A 13,820-nucleotide genomic window follows, 5' to 3' on the forward strand; every position below is an offset into this window, starting at 1 on the left:
ACAATTAGTGGTCCACACATACCCAAAAGATCCTATTGGTAGAAAGCAGCATCTTTCTACCAATCAGAGACATGCATATTAGCGGGGCTCTGACAGCCAGCCACTGTCAACCCCTTTCATAGATGATAAACAGTTTTTAGCAGATTTTAGAGGAAGATCAATTCACAAACAATACAGTTCTCATTTTACCTTAAACTACCTACTTGGTGTTTTATTTGATTTATATTATACTTGTGGACTCAAGTATAATTAATTCAAATTATTAATAAACTCCTACGCTTCCTCATACACGTAGCGCGACGTGTAAGCTAAAGTAGTGAGCCAAAGTAGGCCCACTACACCTGGTAGCACTTTGTAGTCCGTCCAACGACCGACTGCTTGACGTTCGTACGCGGTATACGAACGCGGAGCCGAGAACCACATGAGCACGGAGGTGCCCATGGAAAGCTCCAACACGCCTGCAACGCATGTTGCACGCGCTGACTGCCCCCACCTGTCTGACCCAGAGTGGGAGGCCCTCCAACGACTGTCAACAGTCATTGGGGAGGCGGCGATAGCTACAATGCTGCGTACGCTATCGCCGACGGAGCAACATGGTGTTGCTCTGGGGTTCATCATGAAGGAGCAGCGTGACTCTGCTTCCTCAGTGACGGCGTCGTCAGGGACGACACCGCGTGCTCAACCATTAAAGTTGAGCGTAAGCAATTACGTGGGAAGAGAGGGCGAGCCTCTCCTCCGCTGGCTTGTCGAGCTCGACACAGCCATAGCGGCTCGACGTATCGTCGACCCGCTGTCGAAGGTCGCGTTCGCCATGTCATGTCTTGGCGGACGAGCGAGGAGTTGGGCGTACGGACGCCGACTCTCCGATCCTACGTGCTTCAGCACGTACGAAGTGTTCAAAGAGGAGCTCAAACAAGCGTTTGAGCCCCCGCAAAACGAGTTCCGGTCGAGGGCGGAGTTCCTCGACCTTCAGCAGGGTAAGCATGACGTCCATGCTTACGCGCAGCGCGCACGATATTTGGTATCAAATATCGTGACTAACCAATTGACGAGGCGACCAAGGTCGTCACGTTCATGAAAGGACTTAGAGATGGGCCTGTGAAGACCTATCTCTTCCGAGAGTACCCGAGTACTCTCGAAGCTGCGGTCACTCTTGCCATGCAAGAAGAGTTTAGCCTGCGGCAGGCTAAACTGCATGTGAACGTGCCGAGGTCGCAACCGCGCCCGGTAGCGAGGTCAGGAGGTCCAGAACCAATGGACCTCTCGAACGCAACAACTGCTGGTTACCAGCAGCAGGGAGGTAACGTGCGATGCTTCCGTTGCGGAAGGATCGGTCACTTTGCCAGAGAGTGCACGGCTCCCGTGCACTACAATGGTGGCCGTCGTGGCGATGCTGGGCATCGCCGCGAACAAACAAAAACGCGAACATCTAGTAGGCGCGGGGCGCCCTACTGGTAATGCAGTCGCGCGTGCCGACATCGGGCACGCGACACTGAGACTGCAGCCCCAGTGAGACCAGCTCTCACTGCAAGAAACAAGATGACAGGCCAAACCTAGTCATCTTGAAGGTTTACTCGAAGAGAGCGAGTGACTCTCTTCGAGCTTTGGTGATTCACTCTCTTCGAGCTTTGGTGGATTCAGGCGCGTCGAACAACTTTGTTCGACTACGAAGCCTGTCGAGACTTGACTTCGAGGAGGTAGATACACCTCGAAGTCTTCTGGAGGTACGATTGGCAACAGGTGCCATCGTAAAAACCGAGAAGCGCGTCGTGAACGTGCGCTTCTCGTACAAACAACAAGTGTTTGTCGAACACTTTATCGTCCTGGACCTGGACGATAAGTTCGACGTAGTAATGGGCATGCCGTGGCTTGCACGGCATGATCCGGTGATAGACTGGAAGAAGCGCACACTCGTGCGCTTCGGACGCGACAGCGGAACAGAGAGCGATGGCCCTGTTACCGCAGCGCGCGCACCAGCAGGTGCGCGCGGCTCTCAGTCGAGACAGCGCTTAACGCTGCTGTCCCGGAGTGCCCAAGAAGTGCGCGAGGGCGCGCACAAGTGAGACCAACGTCGGCAATGCTGCCGACGTCGGAAGAAAAAGATGTGTTGGTTCCGGGAACCAACACCCACGTTCAAGCGTGCAAGGGACAGTCCCTGACCCGAAGCGGTCAGGTCGACAACGACGCGTCGGCTCCGGGAGCCGACGCACCCTCGGTCATGAGGGGCTCCGCCAATGAATGGCGTCGAGGTGACGAAGGCGTGTCAACTCCGGGTGTTGACGCTGCAAACAGTGCGGACGGTTGCAAACGTACCGCACTGACGCAATTTGCATGCTGTCGTGCAGCCGGGCTGCACGACGAAGCGCCATGCGATCAAGCCGAGCTTGATATCGCGCGCCCGCAGACAGGGTCTGCCGGCGAAGGGACACATTACCGTGCAGCCGGGCTGCACGAAGGAAAATGCGGTCAAGCCGGGCTTGATACCGCGCGCCCGCGGACAGGGTCCGCCGGCGAACGACTGTCCACGGCCGGGCCTGGACAAGGAGAACGACAGTGCGGAGCCGGGCTCCGCACAACAAGAAGACGGCGCAAGCGAAAAACGCTGCGCAAGTCTCGGTCCGGGACCGAGACGCAACAAGAACAGTCTGCTGGGCAGACTGCGGCGGTGACGCCGAATGTCAAGACGCTAAGCGTCTTGACGCGCACCGGTACTGGATTCCAGTATCGTGACATGGAACTCGCTAGTCCTCCGACGACGGCGTCGGAGTTGACTTCGCTTCCAGCCATGAGCTGGAAGCGCTTCACGCGCGACTTGCACGATGGACGCATCGAGCAAGTCTGCGTTCTTTCGAACAGCGAAAGAACGGCGAGCGAGAGCGAAGAGCTGAGGCAGCTCTTCATGGGAAGTACCACTGAGAGTAAAGACACTCTCAGTGCGAAGACGAAGCGAGAGCGCTTCGAGGAACAAGGTTGGGACTCGCTGAAGTCGAGTCCCTATTACGAATTGCTGAGGGAGTACAAAGACGTACTCCCGGAAGACATTCCTGCGGAGCTTCCGCAGGATAAAGGCATTCAGCACGAGATTGATCTCGTGCCGGGCACGAAGTACTGTGTCACGCGGCAGTGGCCACTGTCGCGAGAGCAAGTAAAAGCAATCGACGACTTCTTTGAAAGTCGTCGCAAAGCTGGACAAGTGCGGGAATCGAAGTCCCCGCACAGTGCTCCGACGTTCTGTGCCAAAAAGCCACAGGGCGGACGGCGCATCGTCCATGCCTACAACAAGCTGAACGATGCGACGGTACCGGCGCAGACGCCGATACCGCGAAAAGATGTTATCATCGATTCGATGGCCGGGAGCACCGTTTACAGTGCTCTCGACTTGCGAGATGGATTTTATCAAATCCTAATGCGTGAGAGCGATATCCCTCTCACGGCAGTGAGCACGCCAAGCGGCATGCTCTGGGAATGGCTGGTAATGCCACAGGGGCTTAAGAATGCCCCTGCGACTTTCAACAGGTGCGTGACGCACTTGTTGCGCTCGGTGCGCGACTTCGCACCGAGCTACTTCGATGATGTATTCATCCACAGCCGGGCTGTGGACGGGAAGACCGACGTAGAGATGCACAGGGTGCATCTCCGGAAGCTACTTGAGCTTATGAGAACACATAAGCTCTACGCGAACCTGAAGAAGTGTATCTTCGGGGCGAGCGAGATACCCGTCCTCGGGTGTCTCGTAGGGAAGAATGGTGTTCGCCCTGACCCAGAAAAGGTCAGAGTGGTTAACGAATGGCCAACGCCTTCAAGTGTCAAGGAACTGAGGCAGTTCCTTGGCTTGGCCACGTACTTGTGCAAGTACGTGGAGGATTATGCGGGCAAGATCCGCCCGCTGTCACAGCTTCTTAAGAAAGAAGCTGTGTGGAATTGGACACCCGATTGCCAAAAGGCATTCGATGCAGTCAAGCGGGGCTTGACTGAGGCGCCGATCTTGGCAGTGGCTGACCAAGATCGCCCATTTCACGTAGTGTGTGACGCATCCGATTTCGCGATCGGATGCGCGTTAATACAGCACGATCACGAGGGCCGTGATCGTGTCGTCTACTACCAATCGCGTCAGCTGAAGCCAGCTGAGCGCAACTATCCGGTGCATGACAAGGAACTCCTTGCCATGAAGTATGCACTCGCAAAGTTCCGATGTACTTGCTTGGGAGTAGACCATTTGTGGTCTACACCGACCATGCTTCACTGCGCACCGCAGTGAAGTCGCCACACATTTCACAAAGAATGGCGAGATGGCTCTCATTCTTTGCGGAGTATAACTTCCGGGTCGAATACAAACCCGGAAGATTGAATGTGGTGGCCGACGCGTTATCACGTCGGCCGGACTATGCAGAAGCTGTTGACGTCAATGCCATTGACGCCATGCGATCGAGCAAACCCACATCATCTCTGTTGGATGATGTGAAGGCCGCGTACGCGCACGACGCGGACGCGAAACTCTTGCTGGCCTATGGCACAGCTCCTTCTGACAAGTCCCGTCAGAAGCTGCCCAAGCACCTTCGAGCGCGTGCACACCGCTTTCGTGTGCACGAAGGACTACTGCTTTACAATGCAGTCGACGACAACGCGGACCGCGTTGTCGTGCCGAATGACCATGACCTGCGACTCAGGATCATGTACGAATATCATGATGCCCCGACCGCGGGACATCTCGGACGTGAGAAGACTTACGTCCTTCTCACGCGCGACTTCTACTGGCACCACCAGTATAAGTGGGTGCGCAAGTACATCCGTGCTTGCGAGGTATGCCAACGCGTAAAGCCTGCGCCATTCGCGCAGGCTCCACTGCAATCACTACCGACTCCGTCGGAGTGTTGGAAGTCCATGTCTTTGGACTTCATCTTTGGTCTTCCCCCGGACAGCGGAGGGAACACCGGTGTTGTGGTCTTTGTAGACCGTTTCAGCAAGATGGTACATCTTGCTGCGGTGCCAGCAGAGGTGACCGCGAAACAGACGGCCCGTCTGCTTGTCGACATGGTGTTCAAACACCATGGCATGCCGTCCGACATCGTGTCGGACAGAGACCCGCGCTTCACAGCGCACCTATGGCAAGAAGTGTTTACACTTCTTGGGAGCCAGCTTTCCATGTCGACTGCGGATCATCCGCAGACGGACGGTCAAACCGAGCGCGTGAATCGCGTGCTCGTCGATATGCTGAAGAGCTACGCTCACTCGTTCCAATACTGGAGCGAGTGCTTATCGATGGCAGAGTTTGCCATCAATAACTCAGTGCATGCCTCGACCGGGCATACACCGTTCTACGTGAATGCCATGCGGCATCCACGCCTACCGAGTTTACTCGGAGTGATGGCTCCCACTTTAAGTGGGGGAGGATCTACGACTGCAATACAGCAGCCGCAGAAAACCGCTGACACTTGCACAGTGTCAGCTGCAACAATGGACAAACCACATGAGTCTGCGCAGGGCGCAGACTCCCCCAACAACATGGCCAACGACCACGGGTCTACGCAGGGCGCAGACACCGCAAAGAACCACGCAGAGGCCGGGCCTCTAGCGGAGAGCGAGCTGAATGACTTCAGCTCGGATGCAATCAGTTTCATCACCAAAAGACAAGCCGTGATTCGGTTTGTCCAAGACACGATTGCAGCTTCTGTTGATCAACAGAAGCTGAACGCAGACAATGCGGGCAGAGGCAACACAAATGAATTTAAAGTTGGTTCATTAGTTTTGTTAGCTACACAAAACCTGCCTAGACATGCAGTTTCGGATTTCGGAGCAAGCAAGCTTGCTCCGCGCTTCATCGGGCCGTTCACTGTGTTGGCACGGCACGGCAACGCATACACGCTAGACATACCGTCTAGCATGCGCCTCCATCCGACCTTTTACGTCGGACGGCTGAAGCCATACCGGCAGCACGAGCCATCTAGCTCGGCTGACCCGAAGCCTCGGCAGGAGCCGAGGCAGAAGCGGAGGACTTGGCCTCGGCGACGAGCAGCCTCTCCTCCAGCGCGCGGACGCGCTGGAGCAACCCCTTCATCTGGGTCCCCAGCTCGACCTGGATATTCGAGGCGGTCTGCGAGACCGCCGCGACTTGGGCCTTCTGGTTCGCCAGCTCCTGTTTCAGGGCGGCGAACTCAGCGCCCTGCAAACGCTCCACGGCGGTCACCCGGTCGTGGAGAGGCGCATACTGATCAGCCCGGGGCTGATCATACCTGGGTCGTGTTCCCACCCCGCCACCGCCGATCCGTGACGCCCGCGGCTCAACCCGCTGGATTGTTGAGCGGATTGTTGACCATAGTATCCCGAAAACGAACCCTCAAGGGGCTCGTTTTCGTATTCGTTGGAGAGGATTTCCTCCCCATCAAGATACATGGGAGCCGCGGAACGTCTTGCTGGAGGACGTTCCGGAAATGGTGAGGGCGTACGAGGAGCAGTACGCGCTGGCGCAGCGGAAGTAACACGAGCGCTGCGATCATCGCTAGCGCCCGAACCCTCACGTGCTAAGAACTTAGCACGGAGCTCTTTGAGACTTTCGGGCACACGGAACGACGTGTACCCGTTCAGGTCGCGGTCGCTCAAGCGGACCGCGCCTGGGTAGCACTTCGTGCACTGAAAACCCTCCGGCACAGCGCACGGCACATTTGCCTCCTCCGCAGCAACGTGGAGTTGCTCCAGCTTTCCACGCTTCGAGTACGTCTCGAAGCGATCACGCGCTTGCTTAATCCGATCACGGTAAGCACTCGGCCTCTTTTTGAAGTTCTCAACAAAGGCGTTCCAGCTTTGACAAAGTGCCTGCCATTCGGGCACTTTGCTGCGAGAAGAGGTCTTCTTGCTTTGAAACCATCGGAGCTCATGAAAGAGTCCGATGTAGTAATCGCGCCTTTGATGCGTCTCCGCATCAAAGTGCAGCTTGGCAGCCACGGCGCCATCCTTGATGACACTGCATACGTACAGCGGCACCTCATTCGGAGGTACCGAGTTCCCAAACCGGTCCGCGATCTCGGACGCGGACGGCATCCATGGATCGCGCGCTGCAGGCGCAGCGCGCGGAGAGCCTTGAGCTTTAACATCACGCGCTGCAGCAGCAGCGCGCGGAGTACTGAGAGCCCCAGCTGAAGCGAGTGGGGTATCACTCTCAGTACGCGAACGCTTCGAACTCGAAGCGTCCGATTCGTCCCCTTCACGCGGGCGAACGTTCTTGGCGTGAGGGTCGAGCGATTCGCTCGACACTGAGTCTTTACGCTTTGAGGGCGAGTCCTCCTCGCCCTCCATGTCTTCATCGTCGTCATCGAAGTCGACGACGTCACCGTACTTCGCCTTCTGGCGTTCGAAGTAGTCGTCGATGGAGAGATGACTCCCCATCGACTTTGCGGACTTCTTCTGAGGCGCGCTCATCGTTGAATGAGCGCGGGTTTCTTCTCCAAACGCGGAGAATTGACGAATGGTCAATTCCAAAAGATCGACGTGCGGGGACCCCGCGCGTCTAACCTTAAGGGGGGGATGGTGTAACGGGGTTACACGTACAAGTGGCTGCAAGCCACTTGTGATTTTAACAGATAGGTTATCTGTTAAACGTTTTGGATACTTCCTCACATTGGTGTAAGACACACCGATGGATACATTGAAGTGGACCACCACAGTGAGTGGTCCACACATACCCAAAGATCCTATTGGTAGAAAGCAGCATCTTTCTACCAATCAGAGACATGCATATTAGCGGGGCTCTGACAGCCAGCCGCTGTCAACCCTTTCATAGATGATAAACAGTTTTAGCAGATTTTAGAGGAAGATCAATTTACAAGCAATACAGTTCTCATTTTACCTTAAACTAGCTACTTGGAGTCTTGTCTAAGTTAACTTATATTTATGTATTCAAATATAGTTAACCTAAGTAATTACTAAGTACTTACGCTTCCTCATACACGTTGCGCAACGTGTAAGCTAAAGTAGTGAGTCAAGTTAGACCCACTACACCGTTCATGTTCGGCGATGACAAGGAGCTAGTCCACCTCGTGTGCCAATACGCGGATGCTGATGCACGTGTAGCGAGGCAGGATGTCGCCAAGAAGATGCAGCGCATGGGGCACACGGCGCCAGCGCCTGCCGACGCTCTTGCGGACATGGGGCCGCTATTTGACACGCATCCCCCTCCCCCCAAGTTTCTTCGCGCAAGTCCGCCGCCCACGTGGCCGCCCACCTGCAGTTACTCGACGGCCACGGGTGCTGAACCGGCAGCGACCACTGCAAGTTCTCCACGATCGGTGCCTGCTGCAACCCCTCCACCACAGGAAACACGGTTTGCTACCCGCCATTCCATACTTAGTTCCTGTCGATTGGCTTGCAAATACTGATCGCGGGAGTTAGGGGAATCGCTCACAATCTAAGGCAGAATTAGCATTAAATAGGCGTTGATATAATTCCGCCGGAATTAACAGCTCACCAGCCAAAATAGGAGGCACAATATTCTTTGTCCGTTAAAGTTTGTAAAACAAAGTGGCCCACACGCGTGTTGCCTATATAACCTGAAATTATATTTTAAAAACACTTTGAATAAAGTGGTGGCTCGCAAAACCTTTAGCTGGCGTTGTGATGAACTCTGAGTATCACAGGGCTATAACCACTCTGCACACCAGCAAGTGCTGCAAGGGGCCAGTTTTGGCTACATATTTTTTACAATCACAATGAGCTTTACATGTTAATTAAGCCATCCACGGGGCGAGAAGCAAATTGAGGATAATCGAACTTCGAGCAGGAGCTCCGAATATGGCATTTTTATTTAGTAGGTTGTGCGGGGTTGAATAAATTATCCCATGACGCTCCTATCAACACAACAGTAAATTATGGCAGTGCCCCAACGTAACACAATAAATAATGTCATTATGGAAAGCATGTAGTCTATTAACAACACACCAGTTAGTTTATCATCTAGCTCAAGTTGTCCACAGTCGTTGCATCCCAATACGACCGATTCTGGCGGAGAAACAAAATCGTCTCAAGCGTGCGTGGCAGCAGTCCGTGTCGCTGATGACCAAACGTCACCCGAGCAATGCTGAAGAAGCGTTCCACCACGTTCGACGTGGGTGGAATGGTCTTCAGCTGCTCATACTTAACACGGTCCTGTGCAAGCCGCCGGCGCTTACGAAGACGCTCCACGAACGACGCGGCTGCCTCCTCCGCTTCCTCACTTGCGTCTGCGTCGTCAGGCCTGACAGCTTCAAAAGGCTGCAGAGCGACCCTTTCAGCCCGCGTCAGTCGCTGCGCCTTCCCGCGAAAAACGCGAACACAGCCAGACTCAAAGTCTGGGCTGTGCACAATGTTGGCTCGGGGTCCTGCAGAATAAAAACATTATATAATTGTAAGTTAAATTAATAAACACAAATTCCACAATTATAAACTTACCAATGAAGCGCTCATATTGTGGCTTGACAGCAATCAGCTCGTCAAACCACTCGCGGACATCCAGCAGGTCAACGTCATGGCCTTGAAGGGCCTTAGAGACCGACTCGATATCGCAAAGCTCTTGGTACAGGGCGCGCAGTCGCTTGTTCGCCGCCGGCGGCGGCAGCAGCTCCATGATGTCGTCGTCTTCGACGTCGAGGAACTCGAGGAGCTTGAGGTAGCGCCGTACCATCTCGAACGTAGAGCTCCAGCGCGTGTCCTGGCGGATGACAGGCCGAAGTGGAGTTTTCAACCTTTTTTGCAAAATTACAAAAGTACACAAATTGTGTTAGAGACATATTGACACACCACATATACACAATAGGCCTTACCGTAGTTTCGCAGATTGGGTCAGAGTACGTAGCTCGACCATGAGTGCCTGAACAGCAGCTAGGTCGTCCTCATACGCCGCCATGTCTGCCTGAACAGCAAGGTTCAGTCGGTGGCTTGCGCACCCAATAAACGGCACGCTCATAAGAGTCGCCAGCCGGCGGTTTACGGCGCAGTTGTCAGCTACAAGAAAGCGACACTGCGTCAGCTGTACGCCATAGTCGCGTGGCAGCATGGTGGCGAGGAACTCGAGGTGCCCTTGGGCGGAGAGGTCCTCGTCCAGCGCGTCGAGCAGCGGCGCCATGCTGAGCAGCGTTGTCTTTGCGCTGCCGTTCACCTCGTAGCACGCAAACACGGCGATGTAGTGCTCGGATGCGTGGGTCCAGCCGTCGAGCATGATGCCGAAGCGTGATGGAAGATCCGACGCAATCGAACGCTCGACGGCGACGACGACCCCGTCCATGCCAGCCCGCAGCGTTTCCTCCGAGATGGGGTCCAGGCTGGAGTAGCTGAATACCATCCATAAAATAAAGCCGTTACTTTCGATAGTAATGTAAGCACAGTAAAGTAATGCATACACGTACCGCCTTGCTTCGCAGCTCTCACAAAAGGATAGTGGCAGGTTGCACATGACAATCCATACCATCCAGCCGTGGAGGTTGAGCGCCGAGTGGCGTACGAAGTTGACGAGCGAGCCTGTTTCTGCCGTCGTAGCGTCGAGCATGACAGTCTCGTAGTCAGGGTGCTCCCGCCTGACATGTTGCACCAGGTTGGAGTACCCGTTCCGATGGGTCTGCTTCCGCACCGTGCCGCAACGGCAGCGGAAATACTCGAGAATCACCTCGTCATTCTCGTCACGGCACGGGCGGAAGTAGAACCCCGAGACTTGGGAGTTGGTGTACGTAGGAAGAGGGGGGCGGGTAGCGCGGGCCATGCTGGGAATGGGACTTGGTGGCTTTGAGCGGTAAAAATTGAAACGCGAATGCTGCCGTGACTAGCAACGCGGACGACCAATGATCCCAGCGCTTCTGAACAACTGGAACCTAGCAGATGACTGGTTAGCAGCAAAAATAATTGTACAAAGATGTCTGTCATAAATTATGTAATATCACAAGTCAATAAAATAAGTTATCGTGGTAAATGTCTTGACCCGTGGAAATGCGTAATTTATTGTTATTTTCGGAAATAATGTTATTGACAATGCTATTTTCGGAGGCCCTGAAACGAAGCTAGAAATGTTCTTGATGTGGAGAGGTTGATCCGTTGAGAATGAAATGTGGCGCTACTGATAACGCAATTTATCACTGTGTCGCCTGTGTCGCTTTGGGTTTTCACTGCATTCGATTTTGCTGAGGATGACTTTCTTTTGATATCATGACTACTTCCGAACCTACATCACACACACGCTTACTTACTGCCTCTAGGCCGCGGTGGCCTGTTGGTGGTGTTGGTTCTCGTGGACCTGGAGCTCACGTCGCAGGATCTTGCCCGTGGCGCTCTTCGGGATGGCCTCGATGAACTCGACCTGGCGCACCTTCTTGAAGGGGGCCACCTTCGAGGCCACAAAGTCCATCACGTTCTCCTCCGAGAGCCCCGCTGCGTTGGTGGGGTCCTTCAGCACCACAAAGGCCTTGGGGATCTCCTCGCCGAAGGCGTCCTTGCCCCGGACGCAGCAGGCATCGGAGATCTGCGGGTGGTTGTTCAGAACGTCTTCCAGCTCAGCTGGTGCGACCTGGTGGCCCTTGTACTTGATCAGCTCCTTCACGCGGTCGACGATGAACACGAATCCGTCCTCATCGATGAATCCGATGTCGCCGGTGCGCAAGAAACGGTCTTCGGTGAAAACGTTCTTGTTTGCCTCGGCGTTGTTGGAGTAGCCCAGCATGACTTGCGGCCCCTTGTATAGAAGTTCACCGTGCTCGCCCACACCCAGATCCTTGTCCGTGGCGGTGCATTTCACGCGAAGCTGCGTATTCGGCAGCAAACGGCCAACGCTTCCCTGGCACTCGCGAAAAAGAAATTCTGTCAGGGTAGCTCAGCGCTCAAGAGCTCCATCAACCACTCACCGGCTTGCGATAGGCATCTTCAGCGTAGTTGACTGCTGGACTTGCCTCCGTCATTCCATACGCTTGCTTGACGGTGACCTGCAAGCGGTCCTTGACCAGCTTCTCCACCTCCTTGCCCATCGGCGCGCCTCCTGACACGAGGAATTCCGTTGCCGAAATGTCGTAATTCTCGACAAGAGGGTGGTGGGCGAGGAATAGCGCCACGGGCGGGGCAATGTGCGCCGCACGGATCTATGCAGACGAGAAGTGATTAGTATCCACAGCAACCAGCCAAACAGGTGATGCACTCGTACCTTGTAGATGGAGAGCGCATTCAGGAAAGTCTCCGGGTCAAAGCGTGGCAGAACTACCTTAGCAGCTCCCTGGTACAACGACAAATGCAACAACATCATGCCGTAGATGTGGAAGAACGGCAGCAGCCCGAGCGAGTAACCGCACAGATCCTCGACGTGGTCGACTTGCAATGCGTTTGACAGGATGTTCTTCGCGCTCAATGCAACACCCTGAAGTAGCGTACATCAATGTCAGTTAAGGTGGTCACAGTGAAAAACGCACCGGAGCCACACTGCGCTTACCTTGGGCACACCCGTCGTTCCGCTGGAAAATGGCAGGAGGGCGTTGCTCTCCGGGTCAATCGCTTCAAACTGGAAGGAGATGTCGTCGTGTTGAACCAATTCGCTACAAGACAAACGCAGCACAAACAAACAATTAGGCATCTTGGCATCGCAGCTTGGTCCAAGCGCCAACGCAACCAACGTACTCGATGCTCGAGAGGCCTTCTTCGCTGTCTTTGCCGTGGCCCATCGTGTAGATGTGCCTCTTCTCCACGCCGCACAGTTCTGCCGCTTCGACCGCAGTCTTCTCCAGCTCCTTGTGGGTGATAATGTACCCGGCCTTGGCCGCCTTCATCTGCACCGCCAGCTCGTCCGGCAGGAACATCGGCGACGTAGGAGAGCACACTGCGCCCAGCGAAGTCAAGGCTGCATCACCGGAACGACACGATCAACGATCGACAACCGCGTCAGCCTCTGGTTTAACATTGCAACTGTATCCATCCAATCAGCAAACGCACCAAGTACCGCCGTGGGGTAGTCGAGGCAATTGAACGAGTGCACGATGACCGCCTGCACAGCCACAACAGCGATAATAACGTCAGCCTCCGCAGCACAACACAGCAGCCGTGGCTCCCCATTTCTGTCTAATTTCCCACGTACGTCTCCCTTCTCGACGCCGTCCTTGGCGAGCGCAATGGCGAACCTCCTGGCGCGCTCGTGGAGCTGCTTGAAGGTGATGCGCTCGTGCGTGATGCCGTCGATGAAGGCTGGCTTGTCCGCGTGGACGCTCAGCTGGTCGTTGACGATGTCCCAGATGGTCTTGTCGGGGATCGCCACCTCTGGGTGCGGCGACTCGTGCACGATCATGGAGAAGTGTCGGAAGGTCAGCGAGGACGTTGACGTCGACAGCGGGCCGGGGCGCCGCAGGAGGCGCGGGGCGGCGCTGCGAGTGGACGCGGCACGGAGGAGGCGGCGGGCGAGCATGGCCTGACGAGGAGCGGGCAAAGCGTCTGTGTGGGTGGGGGATTCGAGCGACTTGAGCGCTGGGAGGCGAGATGGCGAGTGACGCACGTCCAGCGCGAATGGCGAGTTGTCCGAGTTGAACTTGGAGCGGCTGCTCGAACGGGCCAATGGGAGCAGCGGATTTGCGGCTAGATATGTAATTCCGACGTTAAACAGATTGAAGTGGTCGCTAAATCGCTAATCAGCTCCGTTTTCAAATCGCAAGCGCCAAAAGGAGCTAGCCCGGTGTGAGGATGGAGCTCGAGCGAGAATTCCTGCACGGCTGGCAGCAGGGAGTGTGGTTTGTTGGTGAGGGGCTACCTTCTGTGGCGGCGGTGCTGTATATGTTGGCAATGCGAGTGGTATGCCAATTTGGGTGAAGTCAGCTCCGTGGCTTGAACAAACTGGACAG

The 13,820-nt window shown here is 55.2% G+C and overlaps 2 protein-coding genes across 2 annotated transcripts; both read right to left on the reverse strand.

Annotated features, from left to right (window-relative positions):
• Positions 1–8,943: 8,943 nt before the first annotated feature.
• IUM83_18388 (GTP-dependent nucleic acid-binding protein engD) lies at positions 8,944–10,720 on the reverse strand (the record flags this gene model as incomplete). Its single annotated transcript, XM_067943384.1, has 4 exons — positions 8,944–9,347; positions 9,418–9,710; positions 9,789–10,295; positions 10,371–10,720. 4 exons carry the CDS (start codon positions 10,718–10,720, stop codon positions 8,944–8,946), a joined length of 1,554 nt encoding a protein of 517 aa, XP_067784874.1.
• A 486-nt stretch (positions 10,721–11,206) lies between these two features.
• Positions 11,207–13,390, reverse strand: IUM83_18389 (4-coumarate-CoA ligase; the record flags this gene model as incomplete). The annotated part of the gene is made up of 7 exons (XM_067943385.1): positions 11,207–11,785; positions 11,853–12,083; positions 12,146–12,355; positions 12,428–12,530; positions 12,613–12,832; positions 12,925–12,976; positions 13,067–13,390. 7 exons carry the CDS (start codon positions 13,388–13,390, stop codon positions 11,207–11,209), a joined length of 1,719 nt encoding a protein of 572 aa, XP_067784875.1.
• Between the last annotated feature and the right edge of the window lie 430 nt (positions 13,391–13,820).

This window comes from Phytophthora cinnamomi (assembly GCF_018691715.1).
Source record: "Phytophthora cinnamomi strain GKB4 chromosome Unknown Contig84, whole genome shotgun sequence".
Lineage (NCBI taxonomy): Eukaryota > Oomycota > Peronosporomycetes > Peronosporales > Peronosporaceae > Phytophthora > Phytophthora cinnamomi.